Source organism: Danio rerio, chromosome 4, assembly GCF_049306965.1.
Source record: "Danio rerio strain Tuebingen ecotype United States chromosome 4, GRCz12tu, whole genome shotgun sequence".
NCBI classification, from domain to species: Eukaryota; Metazoa; Chordata; class Actinopteri; order Cypriniformes; family Danionidae; genus Danio; species Danio rerio.
In genome coordinates, this window is record NC_133179.1 from 53,983,949 (window position 1) to 54,011,792 (window position 27,844).

Sequence of the window (27,844 nt, forward strand, 5' to 3'; positions counted from 1 at the left end):
TCCGGGGTAGCCACAGTGAAAAAACCGCCAACTTATCCAGCAAGTTTTTACGCAGCAGATGCCCTTCCAGCCGCAACCCATCTCTGGGAAACATCCACACACACACTCATACACTACGGACAGTTTAGCCCAGGGATTTCCAAACTTTTTTATTCCGGGACCCATCTAGGCAAGTAATTAAATCTCAAGACCCACCATAATATTTTAATATGGAAAAATGGGTAATAACAATTGTATCCATTCAAAGCAGTTAAAAATATATGGTGTGGCTTTTTGGATTTTGCGATTTGATATGCACAAAATGAGGCTCAAAGTGCTTTTTGTGGGATGCTGGCTGTAACTGTGATCATTTTTTTGTTGAAAAAGATACTCTTCTTTTTTCAGAAGAGAAAATGATTAACCTTTGATCAAGCCCCTTGATTATGATCAAGCCCCGTAACATCGCAGTAAACTTCATCCACTGCTAGTGTAGTCATAAGAAACTAAATAGTTTTTTCATCTACTACTACAAGCTGGGAAAATGTCAGATAAATATGCCAATGCAATTAACATTATAGCTGAATTGATCTAATATTTACACATTTGCTTGAGGAAGGAATGATGGGGGTAGTTACATTACTATTACTGTTTTCCATAACATCTATGCCCTTCCATAACATTAGGTGACATTAAAACTAACAGATAGCACTATAGCTATTCATTCATTAGAAATCTGTCAACGTTGGGATGTAAAAATATGGGACAACAAATAGCTTCAAATGATTGAATACATAGCAAAAATTAGAAAATAAATGACAATAAAATAAAAAGTTTAGCCTATTAAAATCAATGGCCTATACAGAAATTAAATAAAGCTATAAAATCTATTTAACTTTTAATTGTATTTGCATATTGATTAAAGTTACTATAGTTATTTAGTGAAGAGCAGCAAATGAATCTCTCATTGTGTTTTGTTTGATAACAGAGGTGTTCATGTAAGAATGTAATGATCTACAATAAAGCATTCGACTACTTTAGTAACTGTTTGCTCATTTAAGAGAAAGTTAGTAGTGTTTAAAATAAAACACGCAGAACAGAGCAAAAAAAAAAAAATCACTTTTCCGAGTCACTTACTGAGAGCTCAACTGAGAGCGCGAGATCTAACGGCTAAACGCAGATTGCAAGGGCTCAAACGGATCAGTGCTCATAATTTAAAGTGAAAAAAAGTAAAAAACAGCTGTAAAACATAACCAGCTTTGTCTTATTGTAGGAAACACACTTTAGATATTTTAGGGTAAGAGGTTTTTGAGTTATTGTCGTCAATCGTACTGGTTTTGATTCACCGCAATCTAAAATTGGCTGCAGCCATGTGACGTTGCACGACCCACCTTTGTTCACTGTGACCCACAGTTTGACAACCCCTGATTTAGCCTACCAATTTCACCTGTACCACATGTCTTTGAACTGTGGGGGAAACCGAAGCACCCAAAGAAAACCCACACGAAGTCAGGGAGAACATGCAAACTCCACACAGAAATGCCAACTGAGCCGAGATTCGACCCAGCGACCTTCTTGCTGTTAGGCGACAGCACTACCTACTGCGCCACTGCCTCGCCTTTCATTCAGATATATTTTAATAATATGAATACTAAATTAAATCCATCTTGCAGCTCTGAGTGTGCTGCCTAGTTCTCCTAAACGCACATAAGCACTCATTGAAAGACAGGAATATGTTTGCATATGTCATCATTATAATAACTAATTACCAGGGCTATTGTGTTTAAAGAGGGTTTCCGTGGAGTCTTAAAATGTCTTAAATTCCAAAATCTAAATTTTAGGCCTTAAAAAGTCTTAAATTTACTGAAATATTGTGCTGTATGTCTTAAATCTTTTATAAACAAGTCTTCATTTTTCCTTCGGTCTTAAATTAAGGTTCATGTTTTTCTACCCAATCTGGCCCAAACCCACACAATCACCATCAATCCATCTCATTGTTTTTTACCCAGACATTTAAAAAGAATATATTTAGAGCACCAATCACAGTACCTTAAAACCATGATATTTTTATTCAAGCTTATCATATTGTCAGAATCTTATACTGGCCCATGCCTAATGCTGCTTGATGTTGCAAAGTCATATTTTCTTATTTTCTTATTTTTCTTTGTATGTATAGTCATGAACATGTATAGCCGTTTATTATTCCATGTCATTTCTCCAATAGGCAACTGAATTGTAAGTTTTAAATCAATAGCAAATGAGATCAGGTCACTATGACATGATTGAGAATTTTTGTATGTCGCTGTTTGTCTTTGTACTCCGTCTATTCTGAGAGCTGATGCTGAGTATTCTTAGGAATTTTCACACTTGAAATTGTTAACCCTGGGTGATTCTAACCCTGGATAAACAGAATCCTGGGTTATCTAAATACGTTTCACACTGCTCATGCTATGCCTTGGGTTATAAAATAATCATGGGTGTTCATTAACAGATAGTTCACATTCGCAAACCCCGAGTTAACATTATTATTTGTATATTTACGTTGTCACTGTCTCCGATTGGACAAAAAGCAGATAACCTTTTTTTAAATGGCATTTCTGCATCTTGTCGGGTATAAAATGTCATCATGTAGGTCTTTAGCTAAGCCTCAGGACATACACAAAGGCAAGAAAACAAAGACAAAAGTACAAATGAATGAAAACAAGTAGCAAAGTTTGTCATCTTCTCATCACTCCAGTTTACAGCAAACATGGCATTAAGCATTTGCACAAGTTCATTCATTCATTTTCCTTCGGCTTAGTCCCTTTATTCATCAGGGGTTGCCACAGTGGAATGAACCACCAACTTATCAAGCATATGTTTTAAACAGCGGATACCTGTCCAGCTGCAAAATAGTACCGGGAAATATTTGCATAAGTTATATACAATAATGCAAACTCAATAATATAAGCTGAATTATGCGCGCTTGCTATGAACATGCAGGATTTGTGTCAATCAGGTTTTCCAAGAAAGAGATGCACATGAGGGAACACAACATGAGTAATCTAGAGCGAGTGCGTTTGATTATTTGCATTTAAAGCCACAGGCACAAAAAGAGCTTGGTTTTTCTCTGACCTCCAAAATGAAATATTCTGCAAGGTGTATGATCTGATTTTGAGCTGAAACCTCAGACACATTCTGGAAACATTAAAGTCTTACTTTACATCTTATAAAAAAGGTTCATAATAGAAACCCTTTAAATGTATTTCTGACACAGAAATGAAAATAGCCTCACCATTTACTTTCCATTGTGCGGTTTTAAACCTTGATGAGTTTCTTGATTCTGTTGAACACAAAATAAGATATTGTGATAAAAACGCTGGCTTACTTTGTGTTCCAGAAGACAGGAAATGTTTAAAACCACATGATGGAGAGTAAATGGTTAGCTCATTTTAGTATTTAGGGTAAACATTGATTTCATGCTTGCCACTTTAAGCCTTTATACTAAAGTTCACTTTTTTGTTCTTTTTTTAAGACCTGATAGTGCTGAAAGAAGAGACACATCAATGGAATGAATTGGAAGATAAACAACAAGAAATAACGACTGATGAAAAACCCACACTGACTAAAAAGACTTTATCACGTGATAGATCTCGGAAATCCAAGTCTAGGTGTAATTTCAGCTGTAAACAGAGTAGAAAGAGTTTCTGTCAAAAGCCAAACCTTGATGTTCACACTAGAAAGAAACCTTTCACCTGCAAACAGTGTGGAAAAAGCTTCTATAATACAGGAAACTTAAAAGTGCACATGAGAATTCACACTGGAGAGAGGCCGTACATATGCCAACAGTGTGGAAAAAGCTTCTATTCTACAGGAAACTTGGCAGTGCACAGAAGAATTCACACTGGGGAGAGGCTCTACTCTTGCCCTCAGTGTGGAAAGAGTTGTAAGCAAAATGGCAACCTTGAAACCCACATGAGCACTCGCACTGGAGAGAGAAGCTTTATTTGCACACAGTGTGGGAAACGTTTTTCTCAAAAACAAAACCTTACCATCCACATGAGGATTTACACTGGAGAGAAACCTTACACATGCACTGAGTGTGGTAAAAGTTTTCCACATAAAGGCTCACTCAAACACCACATGATAAGTCACACCGGACAGAAGCCGTTTGCATGTGCTCATTGTGGAAGGAGCTTCACAACCAAAGCTAGCCTCATGAATCACATGAATGGTCACACTGGAACCACAGTGTTTACATGTGATCATTGTGGAAAGAGTATCACACGCAAAGACTCCATTAAGCAACACATGAAGACTCACTTAGGAGAGCGTTTTCGATGCAGTGAGTGTGGAAAGGGCTTTAAATATAAAAGAAGCCTCGTCAATCACATGAAGCTTCACAATGGAGAGCAAAAATAGGGAGGAGAAAATGTTTGGGGAGATGCAGAGAAAACTGTCCTACACCCTTAGATTGTGTTTTTGATCATTCACATTGTTTGATGAACAAACACAGATTTGCCTCCAATTTTGGGCTTTTGTCTGCAGTGTCACAAAACTTGGTGGTGAATAAAAATCCACCTAAACTCGGCCGGTGTGAACTTGCAATGACAGTGAGAGACTGATGCAGACTCAATAAAGCCCTGATCAGACTACACAATGCCATTTGCCTTTAACAACAGATCAGATTTGTGTCAGATTATGAGATTTTGACTTGAGCAAATCTTGATGTGTTGTGGGTAACAAATGAAGACTTTGGTTTCAAAACACTACACATTTATTTTGATGGACTGATTTTAGAAAATAAAAAAGTTTTCCTCATGAAGACAATTAAACTTTCTGTAGACAACTGGTTTCCTTTGAAGAAATGTTCATGTGAAAACTCCCACATTACTACAAATAAATCTGTGTATGGGAAACCCAGTATCTCTATTGTGAATGAGAATATGAGTGATTTGTTAGCTTACATGCTAATTCCAGGACTTAACAGACTACTGAAGGACTTCAGCTATTTGTAAATTCCAATTATTATTAATATGCAATACATATTGTACTGCTTATGTGGACTGATAGATTATATTGTATGCTGTCTGCATATATATATATATATATATATATATATATATATATATATATATATATATATATATATACTATTACTAACCAGCAATGATAGGTGAGCAAAATAAAAATTGAAAGAGGATACTTTTATTAGGCCTTTCATGAGTCTAATAATCTCAAAGTCACACTTTAAGAGAAGGTCCAAAAACCTGCATTTACAAATGAAGAATGTTTTGCAAAGCATAAAAGGTTGTTAACCAGGTAATGCTGTGTACGATTTGTTTTAGTTACATCAAATTTAACTTGTTTAATGTAAAAAGGGTTAACATGGATATTGACATGAGACATTCTGTATTAAGCATTATGTATTATGAGTCATGAGTAGGGCCAGACAGAATCTGTCGACGTTTTTTGCTATTTCTGCAAATAATTTTGATAAAAATCTGTTAATTTCTGCCGAAATATTTTGGGAGTATCATAACTAAATCCTAAATATGTGAAACAAAGAATAATATCTTTTAAACTTTTATTTAATGTTTAAAATGCAAATCCAATTAGATTCACTTTATCTGGTAAACTAAGCAAGTCTCTCGTATAATATTTCTACTAAAAGACAGAAAATATTACTGTACAAACTGCATTGTACATAAATCAGATAAACATCTTCATATTAGTCAATAATATTACTGTTATTAATTTAAAAAGTGAATAAATATATATTTACACAAATTTACTCAAATTAAATAGAATTAATGATGGGCTAAAAATCTGCAGAAAATCTGTGGGATTCTGCGCGTGACATTATGTATTATAAGTTATGTACATGAGTATATGCAGCTGTAGAAAATATGCTCAGTGTTTTCAATAACTTTCACAAAATTGGCAAGTTCTCCTCAGTATCAACTTTTAATCTCAGGAATTCTTTTGATGGATACACATGATTAATCATTTTAACTGAAGTTCTTTAATTTTGGGGAGAATTAAAAAAGAAATGCAACTTGTTCTTATTTTTCTAATTTCTGTGAATTAAAATCTTTTAAAATAAACGAGGTCTGAGCTGATTAGGATGAAGCCTTTAAATAAGAATATTTATTTAAAACTTATTATTACATTTTGTATCTCTAAAAATAAAGATGGAAGAGCGAACATTACAGAATAGTGTGAAAGAAAACCTCTGATCAATACTGTGATGTTTTTAGGAATAACATTAATATTTGTGTAAAAATCTTTAGGGTGACAAGCAAAACCCTGTTTAAAGAATGGGTTGAATAATTTAGCAAAAAGATCGTCATTTCAAGTGAAAAAAAAAGTCAAATGCGATTATAATCTATTTGAACAAGTTTCTGTTTAATTTTGATGAGATGACGAGGAATCTGGACCAGCACCAAAGCCACTTCCTCCACCTGCTCTGCTCCATCAATAGAACATCCTCCTGTTATCTCAGATGCCACTGAACTTTCACTATAGTTCCCACTATGATTTGGCCACAACCAGCACCAGCAGTACCACCAGCTCCACCGGAAACATGTACAGAGATGCTGAAGCACTGGGAGCCACTGGACAATGTACCACATGCCCCCTCAAGCTACTTAATACAGTGATCTTTTTTTTTTTTTTAGCTCTGCACAGTTGCCAGACATTCAGAATCGCTCCCCAGCAAACATCAGAAACAGGTGGATTCAACAAAGGTTTCCACCCATGTAAAAAAAAAAAAAAAATGTTGCACAACAAATAGTAGTAATAACTATAATATACAGCCACAGTAAAACGTTTGGAATACTTTATAATAAGCTTATTCTGCTCACTAAAATGTTATTGCATTTTTAAATAACTGTTATTTTATTAAATGTTTAAAATATAATTTATTCACATTTAAGCCTGAATTGTACGCATGATTAGTCTTCAGTGTGATGATTATTGAGGACCAAGAGTCCGAGGTTGCCACAGCGGGATGAACCGCCAACTTATCCAGCAAGTTTTTACACAGCAGATGCCCTTCCAGCCGCAACCCATCTCTGGAAAACACACACACATGCTCTCTCTCTTTCACACACACACGCGCTCTCTCTTTCACACATGCACACACACTCACACACAGGCACGCACGCATATGTCACACACACACACATGCACATAAGCTCTCTCTCACACACACACTCTCTTATGCTTATGGTTATTATTGTTCTGTATTTTAATGTACAAATGATCTATAGAAATGTCATTGAGCATAGAATGTCATAGAATTAAAAGTCAGGGAGTAGTCAGTTATTTATATATGCATTATTTATCTAACAATTGTCAACAGAACAGTAATGAAAATAGAGTAGAAAATGTAAAAATAATAAATTAGTTATTAATAATACAGTATTAACAATATAAATAAACAATGAAAATAAAATGTTAAATACAAACAGAAACCGACACAAAGGGGACTTAAAAGTCGAGGACCAGTCATTTATAAATGCAATATTTATTTAACAATGGTCAACAAAACAGTAATGAACATGGAATAAAATATCTAAAAAATTAAATGTGAAATATTAACAAAAAATACAAAAATTAACAAATTAAATAAAATGTTGAATAAATTTAGAAACCAACAAGTGAAATAGAATAAATTGAACTATTATGGTGCACCGTTGTGGAGGATAGTAGCATCTGTGTGCAAGTCCAATATAAACTAAGGATAGCTGATGTTGTGCTGCATCTTCTTTTGTTTAAAAGTAACTGTGTAGTTACAAATACAGGGAAAATCTGTTTGCTAATTATACATACATGAACACATTAGTGCATTGAATGACTACGTTTTTGTGAGCTAAACTAGGTTTTTGGGAACTAAGCATTGTATCAGTTGATAAAATATGGTTATTTTCTGTAAATTAAAACAGTTATATAACACTTCCGTATTTTTACAGAAAATTCCTGGCAACCACTGCCGGTATTTTTCAGTAAATTTAAAGGATTTTTTTAGCAGTGTAAATAAATTAAAGTTAATTATAAATGTTATGTTGATTGAACTAAACAACATTACCTTACCTTTATGTAACTAGCTTAAGTTTACTCAAATGAATATTCTTTCTTTAAGGTAACTTAACTTGGTTACGTGGAACCTGTTGACATAAAAAAGTTAAAGCCAACATATCATTTTTTTGAGTGCAAGGTCCTCTGTCCACGAGACTGCAATGGGCATTTCTCAATCTGAAAAAAATCATGAAAAATAGAATAAATAATTTTAACTCAATGACTCCTTTAATAAAGCACAAAATAGCTCTGTAAATTAATTTAACACTGTTTCTAGAATGTGTGTAATATTTATCTAATATGTAATTGTACAGTTTGTATCTCCAAAAAACAAAAAGAAAAAGATAGAGGTAAAGTTGGTTTTATATTCGCACGTTCGTTCATTTAGAAGTCTCTATATTGTTCACCATATTACTTTGAATATTCGATCGGAATTAGCATGCAAGTATGATTTGAAAACAACATTAACACTATCTAATTCACTGTGAACAATGCTGTACTTTGATAATCATTAATCATTGTCTGCTAATATGATTTTCCTATTTAGAATTTGCAAAGAATTTTTTTCTGAAATGATATTATTTAGGAGAATGTCTGAATATCCGAATATAAAACCAACTTTACCTCTATAAGAAAAAAAAATAAGAGGAACTGGACAGGAACATTTCAGGCTTTAAAACCACATGATGTATTGTACATTCATAATCCATTCCCCCACCTTTTAAAATCTCTCTCATAAACGGTCAAACTATAGTAAATTATTCGACGTAAAACTCAAAATACATGCATTTTAAAACACATTATTATTTAAAAACAAGTATGACATGTTTTACATAGATACTGTACTGAATGTACTGAAGCCTAACAAGTTAAGCAAATTTCAACAAACATTATATCATGTAAACGAAATACACACCCTTTGATAAATCTCATGCCACTTTTTTTATTGAGGAGCTGGCCTGTTCCTGTTGCCCTCATCTGATGGCCAAACTCCTGTGCTGGCAAACTTTTTCAGACGTGAAATCCAGTCAGCGTCTGACATGGCTTTGTGGAATTTTTCAGACATTTTTTCTCCTATAAATTAAACGGTTTTAGATTAAAGTATCCAAATTTGAAATACAACACACTAAAACATTAATACGTGCAATTATGTAGATTTTCTTATCTTTTTTAAGAAATCATTATCAGAAAAAAAATCCTGAACTTTAAACAAAACGATGCTGTGCTCTGTCGAATGATGCTGTTTGTCGAAAATCACTGAAGGTCAAGGAACTTTTTTGACCTCTGACCCGCCTCCAGATGACCCTGTTACTCCTTCGTGTACCTTCGGCTAAGTTCGGAAAATTGATTGACATCCGACTAACCTGTTTGACTGCACACCTAGCGGTGAATCTTGGAACGGTTCCTTCCCCAGCTTTACCATTGGCCCTCATCTTCAACATTTGTGAAATATTGATGGACAATCCTTCAGCAGCTGGCATTGCTAATCCATTGTGCTCTTTAAATCCCTTCCTCGTCGCTAATATGTCCTGGCATTCGAGAGAGCCTGGTGCTTCTGTGGAACTTGTTTTACTCTCATTCTCTTAGCGTTTGTAGGATGTTGTTGCAAAATTTTATTACGAAGTGGCCAAGTCCATCGAACCCCATCCTTGTCGTTTAAGTGCTTTGGCGTTTGAAAGAGGCCGGTGCTTTTGTGAAAGGTGTTTTACTTGCACGCTCTTATCGTTTTAAAGAATGTTGTTGCAAAAATTCATGTCATCTTTACCGAAAAGAGCTGCAAATACATACAGAAATGCCATAGTCCAGCCCCCATCAGGAAAGGGAGTATATACATGACGAGGTGGCCGAGTCCATCGAATCCCATTCTTGTCGTTCATATGGCAAAACTAAAAGTCATCTTACCGAAAATAGTTGCACAAACATACATTTACAAATATGTGCCACAGTCCGGCCTCCACCAGAGAAAAAGGTGTGTACAAGACGAGCTGGCAGAGTGGTTAAGGCGATGGACTGCTAGTCCATTGTGCTTTGCACACGTATGTCTGAATCCCATACTCATTGCTAAGATGTTCTGGCATTCGATAGAATGGTGTTTCTGTAGAAGTTGTTTTACCATCTCTCTCTTAGCGGTTTGAAGGATGTTGTTGCAAAATTTAATGTCATCTTTATAAAAAAAGAGCTGCAAATACAAACATATATGCCATAGTCCAGCCCCCATCATGAAAGTGAGTACATACATGACAAAGTGGAAGAGTCCATCGAATCCCATCCTTGTCGTTCAAATGCTCTGGCGTTTGAAAGAGGCCGGTGCTTCCGTGGAAGGTGTTTTACTCGCACGCTCTTATCGTTTTGAAGGATGTTGTTGCAAAATTTAACGTCATCTTTACCGAAAATAGCAGCAAATACATACAGAAATGCCATAGTCCAGCCCCCAAAAGGCAAGTGAGTACATACATGACGGGGTGGCCGAGTCCATCGAATCCCATTTTTGTCGTTCATTTGCTGTCGATCATACGGCAAAATTGAAAGTCATCTTACCGAAAATAGTTGTAGAACCATACATATACACATATGTGCCACAGTCTGGCCTACCAGAGAAAAGGGAAAGTATGTGACGAGGTGGCCGAGTGGCTAAGGTGATGGACTGCTAATCCATTGTGCTCTGCACGCGTGGGTTTGAATCCCATCCTCGTCGCTCAAATGTTCTGGCATTCGAGAGATCATTGTGTTTCTGTAGAAGTACATTTACTCTCACTCTTTTAGCGTTTTGAAGGATGTTGTTGCAAAATTTAACGTCATCTTTATCAAAAATAGCTGCAAATACAAACATATATGCCATAGTCCAGCCCCCATCATGAAAGTGAGTACATACATGACAAGGTGAAAGAGTCTATCAAATCCCATCCTTGTTGTTCAAATACTCTGGCATTTGAAAGAGGGCGGTGCTTCCGTGGAAGGTGTTTTACTCGCACGCTCTTGTCGTTTTGAAGAATGTTGTTGCAAAATTTAACATCATCTTTACCGAAAATAGCAGCAAATACATACAGAAATGCCGTAGTCCAGCCCCCAACAGGAAAGTGAGTACATACATGACGGGGTGGCCGAGTCCATCGAATCCCATTTTTGTCGTTCATTTGCTCTGTCGATCATACGGCAAAACTGAAAGTCATCTGACCGAAAATAGTAGCAGAAACATACATTTACAATTATGTGCCACAGTCCGGCCTCCACCAGAGAAGAAGGAAAGTACGCGACGAGGTGGCCGAGTGGTTAAGGCGATGGACTGCTAATCCATTGTGCTCTGCATGCGTGGGTTCGAATCCCATCCTCGTCGTTCAAATGTTCTGGCATTCGAGAGATCATGGTGTTTCTGTAGAAGTACTTTTACTCTCACTCTTTTAGCGTTTTGAAGGATGTTGTTGCAAAATTTAACGTCATCTTTATCGAAAATAGCTGCAAATACAAACATATATGCCATAGTCCAGCCCCCATCATGAAAGTGAGTACATACATGACGAGGTGGAAGGGTCCATCGAATCCCATCCTTGTTGTTCAAATACTCTGGCATTTGAAAGAGCCTGGTGCTTCCGTGGAAGGTGTTTTACTCGCACGCTCTTGTCGTTTTGAAGAATGTTGTTGCAAAATTTAACATCATCTTTACCGAAAATAGCAGCCAATATATACAGAAATGTCATATTCCAGCCCCCAACAGGAAAGTGAGTACATACATGACGGGGTGGCCGAGTCCATCGAATCCCATTTTTGTCGTTCATTTGCTGTCGATCATACGGCAAAATTGAAAGTCATCTTACCGAAAATAGTTGCAGAACCATACATATACACATATGTGCCACAGTGCGGCCTACCAGAGAAAAGGGAAAGTACGTGACGAGGTGGCCGAGTGGTTAAGGCGATGGACTGCTAATCCATTGTGCTCTGCATGCGTGGGTTCGAATCCCATCCTCGTCGCTCATATGTTCTGGTATTTGAGAGATCATGGTGTTCCTGTAGAAGTTCTGTCACTCTTTTAGCGTTTTGAAGGATGTTGTTGCAAAATTTTATGTCAACTTTATCGAAAATAGCTGCAATTACAAACATATGCCATAGTCCAGCCCCCATCATGAAAGTGAGTACATACATGATGAGGTGGAAGAGTCCATCGAATCATTTTTGTCGTTCATTTGCTCTGTCGTTCATACGGCAAAACTGTAAGTCATCTTACCGAAAATAGTTGCAGAAACATACATTTACAATTATATGCCACAGTCAGGCCTCCACCAGAGAAGAAAGAAAATACATGATGAGGTGGCCGAGTGGTTAAGGCGATGGACTGCTAATCCATTGTGCTCTGCACGCGTGGGTTCGAATCCCATCCTCGTCGCTCATATGTTATGGCATTCAAGAGATCATGGTCTTTCTGTAGAAGTTCTCTCGCTCTTTTAGCGTTTTGAAGGATGTTGTTGCAAAATTTTATGTCAACTTTATCGAAAATAGCTGCAATTACAAACATATGCCATAGTCCAGCCCCCATCATGAAAGTGAGTACATACATGATGAGGTGGAAGAGTCCATCGAATCCCATCCTTGTCGTTCAAATGCTCTGGCGTTTGAAAGAGGCCGGTGCTTCCGTGGAAGGTGTTTTACTCGCACGCTCTTATCGTTTTGAAGGATGTTGTTGCAAAATTTAACGTCATCTTTACCGATAATAGTAGCAAATACATACTGAAATGCCATAGTCCAGCCCCCAACAGGCAAGTGAGTACATACATGACGGGGTGGCCGAGTCCATCGAATCCCATTTTTGTCGTTCATTTGCTCTGTCGTTCATACGGCAAAACTGTAAGTCATCTTACCGAAAATAGTTGCAGAAACATACATTTACAATTATGTGCCACAGTCCGGCCTCCACCAGAGAAGAAAGAAAATACATGATGAGCTGGCTGAGTGGTTAAGGCGATGGACTGCTAATCCATTGTGCACTGCACGCGTGGGTTCGAATCCCATCCTTGTCGCTCATATGTTATGGCATTCAAGAGATCATGGTCTTTCTGTAGAAGTTCTCTCACTCTTTCAGCGTTTTGAAGGATGTTGTTGCAAAATTTTATGTCAACTTTATCGAAAATAGCTGCAAATACAAACATATGCCATAGTCCAGCCCCCATCATGAAAGTGAGTACATACATGACGAGGTGGAAGGGTCCATCGAATCCCATCCTTGTTGTTCAAATACTCTGGCATTTGAAAGAGCCTGGTGCTTCCGTGGAAGGTGTTTTACTCGCACGCTCTTGTCGTTTTGAAGAATGTTGTTGCAAAATTTAACGTCATCTTTACCGAAAATAGCAGCCAATATATACAGAAATGTCATATTCCAGCCCCCAACAGGTAAGTGAGTACATACATGACGGGGTGGCCGAGTCCATCGAATCCCATTTTTGTCGTTCATTTGCTGTCGATCATACGGCAAAATTGAAAGTCATCTGACCGAAAATAGTTGCAGAACCATACATATACACATATGTGCCACAGTGCGGCCTACCAGAGAAAAAGGTAAGTACGTGACGAGGTGGCCGAGTGGTTAAGGCGATGGACTGCTAATCCATTGTGCTCTGCACGCGTGGGTTCGAATCCCATCCTCGTCGCTCATATGTTATGGCATTCAAGAGATCATGGTCTTTCTGTAGAAGTTCTCTCGCTCTTTTAGCGTTTTGAAGGATGTTGTTGCAAAATTTTATGTCAACTTTATCGAAAATTGCTGCAATTACAAACATATGCCATAGTCCAGCCCCCATCATGAAAGTGAGTACATACATGATGAGGTGGAAGAGTCCATCGAATCCCATCCTTGTCGTTCAAATGCTCTGGCGTTTGAAAGAGGCCGGTGCTTCCGTGGAAGGTGTTTTACTCACACGCTCTTATCGTTTTGAAGGATGTTGTTGCAAAATTTAACGTCATCTTTACCGAAAATAGCAGCAAATACATACAGAAATGCCATAGTCCAGCCCCCAACAGGCAAGTGAGTACATACATGACAGGGTGGCCGAGTCCATCGAATCCCATTTTTGTCGTTCATTTGCTCTGTCGTTCATACGGCAAAACTGTAAGTCATCTTACCGAAAATAGTTGCAGAAACATACATTTACAATTATGTGCCACAGTCCGGCCTCCACCAGAGAAGAAAGAAAATACATGATGAGCTGGCTGAGTGGTTAAGGCGATGGACTGCTAATCCATTGTGCTCTGCACGCGTGGGTTCGAATCCCATCCTCGTCGCTCATATGTTATGGCATTCAAGAGATCATGGTCTTTCTGTAGAAGTTCTCTCACTCTTTCAGCGTTTTGAAGGACGTTGTTGCAAAATTTTATGTCAACTTTATCGAAAATAGCTGCAAATACAAACATATGCCATAGTCCAGCCCCCATCATGAAAGTGAGTACATACATGACGAGGTGGAAGGGTCCATCGAATCCCATCCTTTTAGTTCAAATACTCTGGCATTTGAAAGAGCCTGGTGCTTCCGTGGAAGGTGTTTTACTCGCACGCTCTTGTCGTTTTGAAGAATGTTGTTGCAAAATTTAACGTCATCAGAAGAGAGATTAAAAGAGATCAATTTGTTTAAAAGAATATTATGATTAACTGTATCAAAGGCCTTTCTAAAGTCTATGTATACAGCTGCAGTGACATGTCCTTTATTTAGTGCCATACGTATATGTTCAGTAAATAAAAGCAATGCTGACATGGTTGAGCGCAATGGTCTAAAGCCATGCTGGCTATCACTAAGCAACTTATTGTCTTCAAGATACTCAATTAACTGATTATACAATGCCTTTTCAAGTAACTTAGAAAATGTAGGGAGAATTGAGATTGGTCGGTAATTAGAGACACTAGTTGGGTCCTCAGATTTAAATATTGGAATAATCTGAGCAGTTTTCCAGGTGTCAGGGAATTTATGGAGCCTAATACACAAATTAACTAAATGATGGAAAAGTGGTACAAGAGTACTAGCATGGGTTTTCATAAAATGCATGTTTAAGTTGTTTACATCACAGGCATGAGAAATTCTAAAAGAGTTCAAAATATCAGATAACTCACTTTGCGAGATCTCAGAAAAAGAAAACTGTTAACATGTATTTGGTGGTACTTGGAGCACTGGAGAAGCTAAAAATTTAGAAGACAGCTCTTGTACAGATGAAATAAAATACTCATTGAATGAGTTAGCAATTTTTTCATGATCAGTGAGAAGAGTACCATTTATAGATATTTGTAAGTTATTGTTATTTTTTAAACTATTTTTACCAGTTATAGATTTAATAGTTTGCCATAGTACTCTTGGATTGGTAGCAGCTTGATTTATTTGATTTTGAAAATAGAGTTGTTTAGCTCTACGCAATTCAGAGTGACATTTATTTCTGTATTGACTAAAAATAAGCCTATTTTCATGTGTTTTAGAAAATCTGTATACCTTCAGAGAGTATGCTTTTTTCTTTAAAAGTTGTAAAATTTCAGAATTTACCCAAGGTACTTTGTTCTGTCTGACATACATTTTGCAAATAGTTGTATACTTTTGCCGTATTTCCTCCACTCTGCTATAAAAATTTGCCAAGATGCTGTCAGGATTTGACAATAACATCTCATTACTCCAATCAGTATCTCCAAATTCAGCATTAAACTGAGGTAATTTGGAGTTTGGTAATTTTGATGTATAATTGTTTTTATGGGTTCTTGGGTGTTTAAAAGTTTTCCTTATGACATATATGAGTGAATGGTCGGAAACAGAGGTGTGAATTACTCCAGATATACCATACTTAGTTGGCTGGTTTGTAAATATAAGATCCAAAATAGAATTACGGGTTTTACCAAATCTAGTTGGAGCCTTAATTAATTGATGTAAGCCCAATTTTATAGCTATGGCTTTCAAAGATTTGGATGAGTTGTCAATCCAGTTCATATTAATGTCACCTAGAATTACAAGCTCCTTATTTTTAACACATTTTTATCATGTCAGCAAGCTGCATTAAGTATGTACCCGCACTGACATTTGTGGGCTTGTAAGTGACAATAATAGTAACTGAAAGCTGGTTTGATAGATTGACAACTAATTGTAACGATTCTGAGTCAGTTGAGATTTTTGAAATTGAATGAGAATATTTTTTGTTTACATAAACTGCAACTCCACCACCTATTTTCTCGGTCCGATCTCTACGGTACAATGAATAGTTTTCTATTGAAAGAAATGAATCTGGTATATCAGAGGTTAGCCATGATTCAGATATAGCCATAACATGAGCTTTAGTTTGAGCAATTATGATTTTGAATTCATCCAGTTTGGGAACAAGACTCCTCATATTTAAATGAAAAAATTTTGAAACCTCTAAATTTACCAAGCTGACTCAGTGTGGCAGGATTTTTCTTTCATTTTTTATGAACTTTGACATGTTTATAATTTGAACCTGAAATGACAGGAGCAGGAAGAGCCTCAGAAAAATGCAATGAAGACTGTTGAATGCCTAAAGGTTGTGACAAGTCCGCATTTATCACATTTGTGTCTGGACCCAGGCTCAGCATAATATTTAAAACATATGAATAAAAACCCAGATAATATAAAAAGGTAGACATAAAAACAGTTTTGTCAGGACCAGGATTCAGTTCAATATTTCCAGTTAATAAAAGCACAGTCAATAAAAGCTGTGAAAATTGGCGTCGACTAGTCGTGTCTTTTGAACAAGATGCTTTAATATGAATGTCATTAACCCACCGGTGAAAGACGACAGCATGAGCTGAAATGACTACCCGATCGTGCAGAATGTAAACTGGACGGGAGGACACGCTCCGGAAATCCTTAAGCCATATATGGAAAAATAGACATCCCGGTTGTTGGGAAAAGCAGGCTCGCTCTCCGAGACCGGGTACAGCAACCCCGCGCAGATTCGGGGGTAACGTTATATCACTCGATGCATCTGAAACTATCGCCGCATTCACCGAGTCTCCCGACAGTGGCACAGTTATAGTAATGCAGGGTATACTCGACTCAGTCCCGCACAACTGACGAGACGGCCGCACTTCACGCGCTGGAATGATAATCTGCCAGGATACTGTTCCAGCGCCCCTGCCATACCTCCGGTCCAGGTAACCCGGCTCAGCTGCTCTCTCGAGGCAAGACACATTACTTGGGTTTTGGCATTTGAGAGATCATGGTGTTTCTATAGAAATTCTCTTACTCTTTCAGCGTTTTGAAGGATGTTGTTGCAAAATTTTATGTCAACTTTATCGAAAATAGCTGCAAATACAAACATATATGCCATACTCCAGCCCCCATCATGAAAGTGAGTACATACATGATGAGGTGGAAGAGTCCATCGAATCCCATCCTTGTTGTTCAAATACTCTGGCGTTTGAAAGAGGCCGGTGCTTCCGTGGAAGGTGTTTTACTCGCACACTCTTATCGTTTTGAAGGATGTTGTTGTAAAATGTATCGTCATCTTTACCGAAAACAGCAGCAAATACATACAGAAATGTCATAGTCCAGCCCCCATCATGAAAGTGAGTACATACATGGCGAGGTGGAAGAGTCCATCGAATCTCATTGTTGTCGTTCATTTGATCTGTTGTTCATACGGCAAAACTGAAAGTCATCTTACCGAAAATAGTTGCAGAAACATACATTTACAAATATGTGCCATAGTCCGGCCTCCACCAGAGAAGAAGGAAAGTATGTGACGAGGTGGCCGAGTGGTTAAGGCGATGGACTGCTAATCCATTGTGCTCTGCACGCGTGGGTTCAAATCCCATCCTCGTCGCTCATATGTTCTAGCATTCGAGAGATCATGGTGTTTCTGTAGAAGTTCTTTTACTCTCACTCTTTTATCGTTTTGAAGGATGTTGTTGCAAAATTTAACGTCATCTTTACCGAAAATAGCAGCAAATACATACAGAAATCCTATAGTCCAGCCCATATCAGGAAAGTGAGTACATACATGACGAGGTGGAAGGGTCCATCAAATCCCATCCTTGTTGTTCAAATGCTTTGGCATTTGAAAGAGCCTGGTGCTTCCGTGTAGGGTGTTTTACTCGCACGCTCTTGTCGTTTTGAAGGATGTTGTTGCAAAATTTAACGTCATCTTTACCGAAAATAGCAGCAAATACATACAGAAATCCTATAGTCCAGCCCATATCCGGAAAGTGAGTACATACATGACGAGGTCGTTCATATGGCAAAACTGAAAGTCATCTTACCGACAATAGTTGCAGAAACATATGTAACCCTAGTAAAATAGTTAAATAATTATTTATAATATTATTTAGAGCAGTATAATCATATTATTATTATATCTACAAGTCTTTATAAATATGATAAACAAAATAAAATTCATGTATACAAATGTAGTTTGAAGTAAAGTAACAACCAATCGTAAGAGCGGGTTGTTAGCTCCGCCCCTTCCAGCATGCCACAGAGACGAGACCGGTTGGCAGAATAATAGAGGAGCAAACTTGAACAAAAAGATTAAAATACAGTATGTTATGATTCCCAAACCGTTTAAAAGTGATTGTAGTTGTACTAAATCAAGTTGTACCTGCAAAAGTTGTTATTTAGCGTGTTAGTGTATTTAAGAGTGTGTTGAAGTCAGACTGCATGTTGCATTGCGTTTACAGTGCGCTGACCCTATTTTGCAATCGTGTGTGTGTGAAAAGACCATAGAGTGATATAGACATCGCGAATTTGACAGGTATGCCATTATATTAGCTCATTTTATGGTATACATGTGTGTGTATGTGTTTTATTTGTTCTACGTGTTGTATATTTTGTATGTTTTTGAAATTATTTTGAACATATTAAACTTATTTATAAATTCTGGTCTGTGATCAGGCCAGGTTTTTTTCTGAGGACATTTTCCCAGTTTCACTGGATTTCTTGTATTGATGGCGAGCCTCCTACGTCGACCTGGAAAATTGTGAAGTACACATATTTCAATTAATCCTCATTTCACCGGATAAAGTAAGAATTTGCCAAAAAGTTAATTCCTTTATTGGACTGCGATTTTTTAATGCAGCTCTAAGGACTGATTTTCTTGACGGGGAAAAAACAGAACTTTATCTGAATTGAACTGATTTCACCATTTTTAGAGTGAACAACGACACTCATTTATTTGTGTTATTTTATGGTTTCTTTTGTTTTCACTTGAATTCATTTATTGTGATTTGTGTTTGATTTAAAATAATTGTAAAGTGGGTGCACCCTGGGGTTGTGTATAGATAGTTATGTTACTGATGTAAGTATTGTTTACTAAGACAAATACGAAAAGGAAAAAATTCATACAATCTAAAGTAAAACTATTTTTGTAATTTTTTTAAAAATTCAGTTTGTCTTTGGTTATTTCTCAGTTTCACCCCCACCTCCTTTTACTTACCTTGTAAACTTCTGGTTTTATTGTCTGGTCCAATAATAAATAAATATAGTACACCTTTTACTCTTGGATGGGAGACCGCCTGGGAATACCAGGTGCTGTAAGCTTTTCGAAGTCCTTCATTTGGCAGCTGATAGACTTCCCCGTGTCACAGCTCCGCTGCCATTATTTTTTCTCGCCTTCAAGGGCATTGTTTCTGTCGGTGCTGTGTCGATGCCAGCTGAGCTGCGCTCGGTCCCTGGTGCTGCGCCTGTTTTAAATAGCCAACTCTTGACAGACTCTCTTGCTTACGGCCATACCACGCTGGCAATGCCCGATCTTATCTGAACTCGGAAGTAAAGCAGCGTCGGGCCTGGTTAGTACTTGAATGGGAGACCGCCTGGGAATACCAGGTGCTGTAAGCTTTTCGAAGTCCTTCATTTGTGTTACAACCTCTTTGATGTTAGTCTAGGGTAAAAGTAATAACATTTAAAAGGTGTGGTACTGTTACAAGATGATGGGTGAAAGTAAAAGACATAAACAACAAAACTGCCAACAAAAGTGATTTAATGTACAAAAAAAGTGAAATCAGAATAATGCCCAAATATGTATACAATAAGAAAAAATATTTACAATAATAAAGTAATAAATTAAACAAAGTATCAAACAAAATTAGGTCAACTCAAGAGTAAGGGGACGCTAGTGAAGCCAAATCAAAGAAATAAATATAACAAAACAATTCTAACTTATAAGCAAACCCCTTACCTCGCTAGAAACATAAAAAGAATTCTATTCTGAACTAAAACAAAACAAATACAATTGGCATTCACTTCCTTACCTGGGGCCTGTTTCAGTAAGGAGTTTCTAACAACTCGGAGTTTAAACTTGAACTCTGAGTTGATTTACAGAGGGATTAAAAACTTTTTGGTTTCAGAATAGCTGATCTGAGTTAGATCAATCAACTTTGAGTAGACCAACTCAGAGTTAAGCGCGCACACTGTGACTATAAAAAGGCATTATCAATGGAGCGCAGATATTACAAGTGACCATGACAACATCTAAAAAAGAGATCAGCATTTCTTTCTCCAGCTGAACTTGATCTGCTCATGCAAAGTTGTAGCAAATATGAGCGTATATATTTAAAAAGAAGCAACCATCAGTGAAACAAAGACAGTTAGCCTGGGAAAACAGCTGCTCAAGTTAATGCATAATTTTTAATTTAAAGTATTTAAATATTTAAGTAAAATTAAAATGAGTAATGTAATGTGTGACGTTTATAAAATGTTTCTAAACTTTTATACACGTTTATCAGTTTTAATAGATTTAACAGTGTACTTGTGTCTGCCTTTTTATTGATCAAGTAATAGAGGTTGATAACATTTAGAAGGTATGCAGTACTAAAAATACTTTTTAGAAAGAATAGTAATCCCATTAATCTAGTAACAGTACATGTCAAAGGTTAAGCTAATTATTTATGAAAAAAGAACAAGCCATTCTCATACGTGACTTTGTTCTGTGTGTGACAAAAATGTAGGCAATATCTATGTTTGCATCCAAATATATTACATAAATTTGTGCAAAACTGGAATAACGGCTAAAAGATGCGAATAAAGCAGCGTTTTCATCCAACAAGTCAAGAGAACACAATCGTCACTTCCTGATTAACTTGCGCCAAATATCAACAGTAAAAACAGAATTTACTGTGGTAGAAGAAGCTGCGGCAATAATTTTTTATTTAATAAATGTACTTGCGCCTCAGAAGACAATGCTGACACACAATGAACACGTGGGGGCGTTGAAAGCCATGAGACGCGGAGATCTTGACACGCTCCAGACGCTCAGTGGTAATTAATAATATACAATAATACTGAAACAGTTAAGGCATTTTAGATTGACTAAAACAACATTTAAGATGTTAAGATGCCGGTTTGTCCATTCACACACATTTGCATCATCATCTCTAACAAACCATTTTTTAATGCACATACTGTAATTTGTTAAGTGTTTCCTTCGTAGTTCATGCGCATCTTTTCTTATCAAATAAAAGTTTAACCTACTCAGTTATCCACATGTTTTATTATGCGTATTTTCAAAAGTTATGTGAATCATGACGTCTATCTCTGTCTATTCTATCTAGTTACACATGTCTCTTTTTTATAGATCAAATAGTACTGTATGCTTCTCAAGCTAACTTATAGGAGAAGTGTCTACAGTCAGAAGACAATCGCCTGTGATATCATGTAATTTGTTTTTTGATTATCAGGTTGCTGTAGGCCTAGTTATAATAATATTTATACAATATAGTTATAATGATATTTATACATGATCAAACTAGTGTTACTTTCTCCGCTTCAGTAATGTCCAGCGGCAGAATAACAGCTCGTTAATTCATGCTCGTGCAGATGATGAGACGGACAAAAGTAACTAATGCATGCCATTCTTTTACTTATTTTCGTGTTGTCAGATTCACAGTGCAAACAGCTCCCGGTAGGAATAATTCGAGTGAACATAAAACAAAGCCGATTAAAACTTTCTTCCTCTGCTCAGCTGCACAGAACACAGCGAGCTCACATAATCCAGCATGTGTCGAACTACACTACCCACAATACACTTCGCTATGGACTACAAATCCCGTAAATATTCTATTTCCCCTCTGCTACAACACTAGTGTGCAACTTAAGCAAAACTGATACTAAAATTGTTTTACATTTGGTTTTGTAGTTCGGGCCTAAATAAATGTTTGTTGCGTTTTTAATCGTTTTAAGTTCATTTGAATGACTATATATAAACCATTTGACATTATTAACGCATTTATTGGGTAAAATTGCTACTTTTTACTGTCATTCAATGTGTTTTGGTCATTATCAATGCACTGTCACTTTAATTGAGTGTGAGCAGCGCGTCAAAAATAGACCCAGCGCCGAAACTATCGCTGCACTGCTGCTTCGGCGACGCTCACGCCTCGCTCTGATGCGCTGCTGCTGAGTGCGGTATGAAAGCTCTAATCTGTTAACATGGACGCCGAAAACACACGCGCTGCTTACGCGCCGCTGACGCTTGCGGTGTGAAACAGGCGTTATGTAGAGATTATATAATGAAAAATCAACAACCTAATTCACGATTTTTTCTAAACAGGATGCTGAAGGTGTGAGGCTGGCCGGATTAACTTGACAGTCAATATAGGGGTGTAAAACGGCCTGGAGCTAGGCCCAGGCCGAAAGGGGGATAAAACACCAAAAGGGGATATCTGACTAATTGGAGTGTGTAAGCATGTATTGGTGTGGGAGCTGAACACGCTGCAACACCAATGCATAAGGCCAACTGTATATTAGATACAGGCCAACACAAAAAGGGGAACCAAAAACCACATTAAATTCTAAAATAGAAAGAGAAAATAAGACTGATTTACTAGCAGATGACAATCTGACAGAAAGTGTGTGATTAAGTGTGCATGGACGTTTCCCAGAGATGGGTTACAGCTGGAAGGGCATACGCTGTGTAAAACATATGATGAATAAGTTGGCGATTCATTCCACTGTGGTGGCCCCAGATTAATAAAGGAACTAAGCCTTAAAGAAAATGAATGAATGAATTAATTAATTAGACAAATTAGATTGGAGAAAATTTAGGAAAAATTAAATAATCACATTTTAAAATTATTTAATTTTACACACGTTAGTTTTTTTTAAGTTTTTTAAATTATTTTTATTCTTTTATTTTAGACATATTATTTTTTTAATCTTTTATGTGAAGACATTCTTTATGTTTTTTTATTATCTTTTAGTTTAAGAAATTTTTATGCTTTTTATCTCTTATTTTAAGACATTTGTATGTTTTTTTCGTAATCTTTTATTTTAAGACATTTTAAGATTATTTTATTTTAAACACATCATTATGAGTTTAAGATTCTTTTATTTGAAGATGATTTTAAGATTCTTTTATTTGAACACATTTTTGAAGATTATTTTAGTTTTTAAATCTTTAATTTAAAGACACTTTAAGATTTTTATTTTAAGCCATTGTGGTTTTTGAACCTTTTATTTGAAGAGATTCTTAAGATTTTTATTTTATTTTAATCACATTTTGTTGTGTTTTTGTTTTTCCCATTTTAAGACATTGAGAAAAAAAAAGGAATCTAGTTTAAATATGTTTGAATTTTGGTTTTAATCATTTGGTGACGAGTTTGAGTTGTTAGTTTAATAACATTGTTATTGTTATTGTTAAGTTCTGAATCTTTCATTTTAATAATTGTTGAGTTGAATCCTACTTTGAAGTTGTTGATTTTTCATCCTAAATATCAATTGTAATTTTTGTGCTGTAATGAATTTAAAATGTTGAAATTCATTCTGAACTATTTATGGGGATTATAATTTTGTATTAGTGGATTTCTAATTCCAATCACATGTGTTTTCACAGGTGTTGATCTTTGATCGTAATTATACAGTGGGATTTTTAATTAGAGCATATCTTTATGGGTGTGGATTTCCTTTTAATCAGATTTTTATTTTTTTATGTTGGAGTTTTTGAATTTTGTTTACATTTTTATTATTGTCATTCTTATTCTAATTTTGTTGGGGAAGAAGAAGAAAAAGTTACCTTTATTGATAAAGTGTATAAGAATGGAAAATTTTAATGATTGGTTAATTGGAAGTTAATAAGAGTGCTGGGAGTAATAAGCCTAAATATAGCAAATAAAATCCTTATTAAAAGAAGATATCGGAGTGACTTCAAGAGGGAAGAGACTGCACCACTGAAGAGGAGAACCAAGAGTGTAGAAATTATAACCTGAATCTAAAAAAGTTAAAGAAATTTAGTTGAAAGGGGTTATAGGCATCATCTAACATAATGAATGAGCACTATAATGTTAATGATTGTTTTGAATAAGAGGTAAAACAAAGATTTAGGCAAAGGCCTGCAGTAATGACAATGGGACATTTTTGTGGGGATTTGATTATCTGTTTTTGTTTTTCTCTGCTCCAGAGAGGAGCAGAAAAGGGGAGTTGTTGGAGAAAAGGAATTTATTTTCATTACTTTTGTGTTTTTTTATTAGGAAAATGTTTAGACTAACAACAGATTAATCAATCTTTTCTATTGTATTATAAAACTTATTGACCAGACAAACTTCCTCTTTTTTACTGTGCTGCATACTTTTTAGAAGGACTGCTGACAAGTGGAAAAAGCAGAATAAGAATAAATTTAGGTTTGTTCCAGAACTATAGTCTAGACATGTCACAAGTTGTCATGATGCTTGTAGAAGTGTGAAATATATTAAAGATGCACGGAAGTGTTCAGTTCTGGTATGCAGAGAAAGGTTGCAGAAAGAGGAACTAATGTCCAGGGGTTACAAAGGGCCAAGGGACTGCAGAATGACTGATAAGTGACGTTAAACCAAAACTCCACCTTTTACGGTCAGTTGTGTATATATGCTGGAGTCAGGAAATATATGTTAGTTGCGAACATCTTGAATGTAACTCTTGTATTGCATTGGGGTAACGTAACCCAGAGCTCTGTCATCGAATTATTCATTTGTATCTAATAAATTACTAATATTTTTAGTATTAAAGAAAACCCTCTCCAGACCTTTTCTTATTGAACACACATGGAATTGGCAAGATATTCCAACAGTAGAGCATGAGACTCTTAATCTCAGAGTCCTGGGTTCGAGCCCCACGTTGGGCGTTTCTGTTACTTTTCTCTCTCTCTCTCAGCAAACTTTCATTAGGGTTCATATAGCAGACCTTTTGAGACAAAGTTCCCCCTTTCTACCACTGTAGAACACCTTTCACTAAGTCTCTATGGCGCTATAGGTTAGCGCGTTCGGCTATTACCTGAAAGGTTTGTGGTTCAAGCCCACCCAGGCACGAGTTAGGCATTTTGCTGCCTTGCAACTGCTAACACGTGCACTGGGCATATATCCTGGGCAACATTCTGTCCAGCGTTACAAGATGAAATCAGGATTTAGCAGAAGATTGTCTTAGGTAGGGAAGGTATAACTGTAAACAGTGTCTAACTCTTGAAAGGGCTTTGCATCAACCCGGCTAGCTCAGTCGGTAGAGCATGAGACTCTTGATCTCAGGGTCGTGGGTTCGAGCCACACGTTGGGTGTTTCTGTTACTTTTCTCTCTCTCAGCAAACTTACATTAGGGGTTCAGACCTTTTGAGACAAAGTTACGCCTTTCTACAACTGTAGGTGACTCTACTCTAAATCTCTGTGGCGCAATAGGTTAGCGTGTAGGCTGTTAACTGATAGGTTCGTGGTTCAAGCCCACCCAGGGACGCTTTAGGCATTTTGCTGCCTTGCAACTACTAACACCTGCACTGGGCATAGATCCTGGGCCACATTCTGTCCAGCGTTAAAAGATGAAATCAGGATTTAGCAGAAGGTAGTCACGGGTAGGGAAGGTATGAATGTAACTGGTGTCTAGCTCTTGAAAGGATTCCTTATCAACTCGTCTAGTTCAGTCGGTAGAGCATGAGACCCTTAATCTCAGAGTCGTGGGTTCGAGCCCCATGTTGGGTGTTTCTGTTGCCTCACTCTCTCTCAGCAAACTTACATTAGGGTTCGTATAGCAGACCTTTTGAAACAAAGTTACGCCTTTGTACCACTGTAGGTGACTTCTTACTAAGTCTCTGTGGCGCAATTGGTTAGCGCGTTCGGCTGTTAACTGAAAGGTTGGTGGTTCAAGCCCACCCAGGGACAAATTAGGCAATTTGTTGCCTTTCAACTGCTAACACGTGCACTGGGCATATATCTTGGGCCACATTCTGTCCAGCGTTACAAGATGAAATCAGGATTTAGCAGAAGATTGTGAAGGGTAGGGAAGGTATTACTGAAAAGGGTGTCTAGCTCTTGGAAAACCTTCTCATCAGCCCGCCTAGCTCAGTCGGTAGAGCATGAGACTCTTAATCTCAGGGTTGTGGGTTTGAGCCCCATGTTGGGTGTTTCTGTTACTTTTCTCTCTCTCTCTCAGCAAACTTACATTAGGGTTCATGTAGCAGACCTTTTGAGACAAAGTTACGCCTTTCTACCACTGTAGGTGACCTTTGCCTAAGTGTCTGTGGCGCAATAGGTTAGGGTGTTCGGCTGTTAACTGAAAAATTGGTGGTTCAAGCCCACTCAGGGACGAATTAGGCATTTTGCTGCCTTGCAACTGCTAACACTTGCACTGGGCATATATCCTGGGCCACATTCTGTCCAGTCTTACAGGATGAAATCAGCATTTAGCAGAAAATTGTCACGGGTAGGGAAGGTATTACTGTAAACGGTGTCTAGGTGTTGAAAGGGCTACTCATCAGCTCAGCTAGTTCAGTCGGTAGAGCATGAGACCCTTAATCTCAGGGTCGTGGGTTCAAGCCACACGTTGGGTGTGTCTGTTACTTTTCTCTCTTTCTCTCAGCAAACTTACATTAGGGTTCATATAGCAGACCTTTTGAGACAAAGTTACGCCTTTCTACCACTGTAGGTGAACTTTCCCAAAGTCTCTGTGGCGTAATAGGTTAGTGCGTTCGGCTGTTAACTGAAATATTGGAGGTTCAAGCCCACCCAGGGACGAATTAGGCATTTTGCTGCCTTGCAACTGCTAACACGTGCACTGGACATAGATCCTGGGCCACATTCTGTCCAGCGTTACAAGATGAAATCAGGATTTAGCAGAAGATTGTCACGGGTGGGGAAGGTATTACTGTAAACGGTGTCTGGCTCTTAAAAGAGCTTCTCATCAGCCCGGCTAGCTCAGTCGGTAGAGCATGAGACTCTTAATCTCAGCGTCGTGGGTTCGAGCCCCACATTGGGTGTCTCTGTTACTTTTCTCTCTCAGCAAACTTACATTAGGGTTCATATAGCAGACCTTTTGAAACAAAGTTACGCCTTTGTACCACTCTAGGTGACCTCTTACTAAGTCTCTGTGGCGCAATCGGTTAGCGAGTTTGGCTGCTAACTGATACGTTGGTGGTTCAAGCCCACCCAGTGTTACAAGATTAAATCAGGTTTTAGCAGAAGATTGTCACGGGTAGGGAAGGTATTACTGAAAACCATGTCTAGCTCTTGAAAGAGCTTCTCATCAGCCTGGCTAGTTCAGTCAGTAGAACATGTGACTCTTAATCTCAGGGTCGTTGGTTCGAGCCGCACGTTGGGTGTTTCTGTTCCTTTGCTCTCTCTCTCTCTCTCTCTCAGCAAACTTACATTAGGGTTCATATAGCAGACCTTTTGAGACAAAGTTACGCTTTTCTACAACTGTAGGTGACCTTTCCCTAAGTCTCTGTGGCGCAAATTAGGCATTTTGCTGCCTTGCAACTGCTAACACGTGCACTGGACATAGATCCTGGGCCACATTCTGTCCAGCGTTACAAGATGAAATCAGGATTTAGCAGAAGATTATCATGGGTAGGGAAGGTATTACTGTAAATGGTGTCTAGCTCTTGAAAAAGC

The 27,844-nt window shown here is 37.4% G+C and overlaps 2 protein-coding genes and 10 non-coding genes across 12 annotated transcripts in view; 11 read left to right on the top strand and 1 right to left on the bottom strand.

The window, feature by feature from the left end:
* The window catches only part of LOC137491295 (uncharacterized), a 331,835-nt gene that overhangs the window by 46,715 nt on the left and 257,276 nt on the right, over positions 1 to 27,844 (bottom strand). The window lies entirely within an intron of this gene.
* LOC110439394 (uncharacterized) lies at positions 3,383 to 4,438 on the top strand. The gene is made up of 2 exons (XM_021475370.3): positions 3,383 to 3,389; positions 3,491 to 4,438. The coding sequence occupies exons 1-2, from the start codon at positions 3,383 to 3,385 to the stop codon at positions 4,375 to 4,377; spliced, it is 894 nt and encodes a 297-aa protein (XP_021331045.2). The 3' UTR covers positions 4,378 to 4,438.
* Positions 10,651 to 10,732, top strand: trnas-gcu (transfer RNA serine (anticodon GCU)). Its single transcript has one exon. It is a non-coding gene; the product is annotated as a tRNA-Ser (tRNA).
* On the top strand, positions 11,290 to 11,371 carry trnas-gcu (transfer RNA serine (anticodon GCU)). Its single transcript has one exon. It is a non-coding gene; the product is annotated as a tRNA-Ser (tRNA).
* Positions 11,925 to 12,006, top strand: trnas-gcu (transfer RNA serine (anticodon GCU)). The gene has a single exon. It is a non-coding gene; the product is annotated as a tRNA-Ser (tRNA).
* Positions 12,337 to 12,418, top strand: trnas-gcu (transfer RNA serine (anticodon GCU)). Its single transcript has one exon. It is a non-coding gene; the product is annotated as a tRNA-Ser (tRNA).
* On the top strand, positions 12,968 to 13,049 carry trnas-gcu (transfer RNA serine (anticodon GCU)). The gene has a single exon. It is a non-coding gene; the product is annotated as a tRNA-Ser (tRNA).
* Positions 13,595 to 13,676, top strand: trnas-gcu (transfer RNA serine (anticodon GCU)). The gene has a single exon. It is a non-coding gene; the product is annotated as a tRNA-Ser (tRNA).
* Positions 14,226 to 14,307, top strand: trnas-gcu (transfer RNA serine (anticodon GCU)). Its single transcript has one exon. It is a non-coding gene; the product is annotated as a tRNA-Ser (tRNA).
* Positions 17,751 to 17,832, top strand: trnas-gcu (transfer RNA serine (anticodon GCU)). Its single transcript has one exon. It is a non-coding gene; the product is annotated as a tRNA-Ser (tRNA).
* Positions 19,723 to 19,841, top strand: LOC137494021 (5S ribosomal RNA). The gene has a single exon (XR_011013996.1). It is a non-coding gene; the product is annotated as a 5S ribosomal RNA (ribosomal RNA).
* On the top strand, positions 26,043 to 26,116 carry trnan-guu (transfer RNA asparagine (anticodon GUU)). Its single transcript has one exon. It is a non-coding gene; the product is annotated as a tRNA-Asn (tRNA).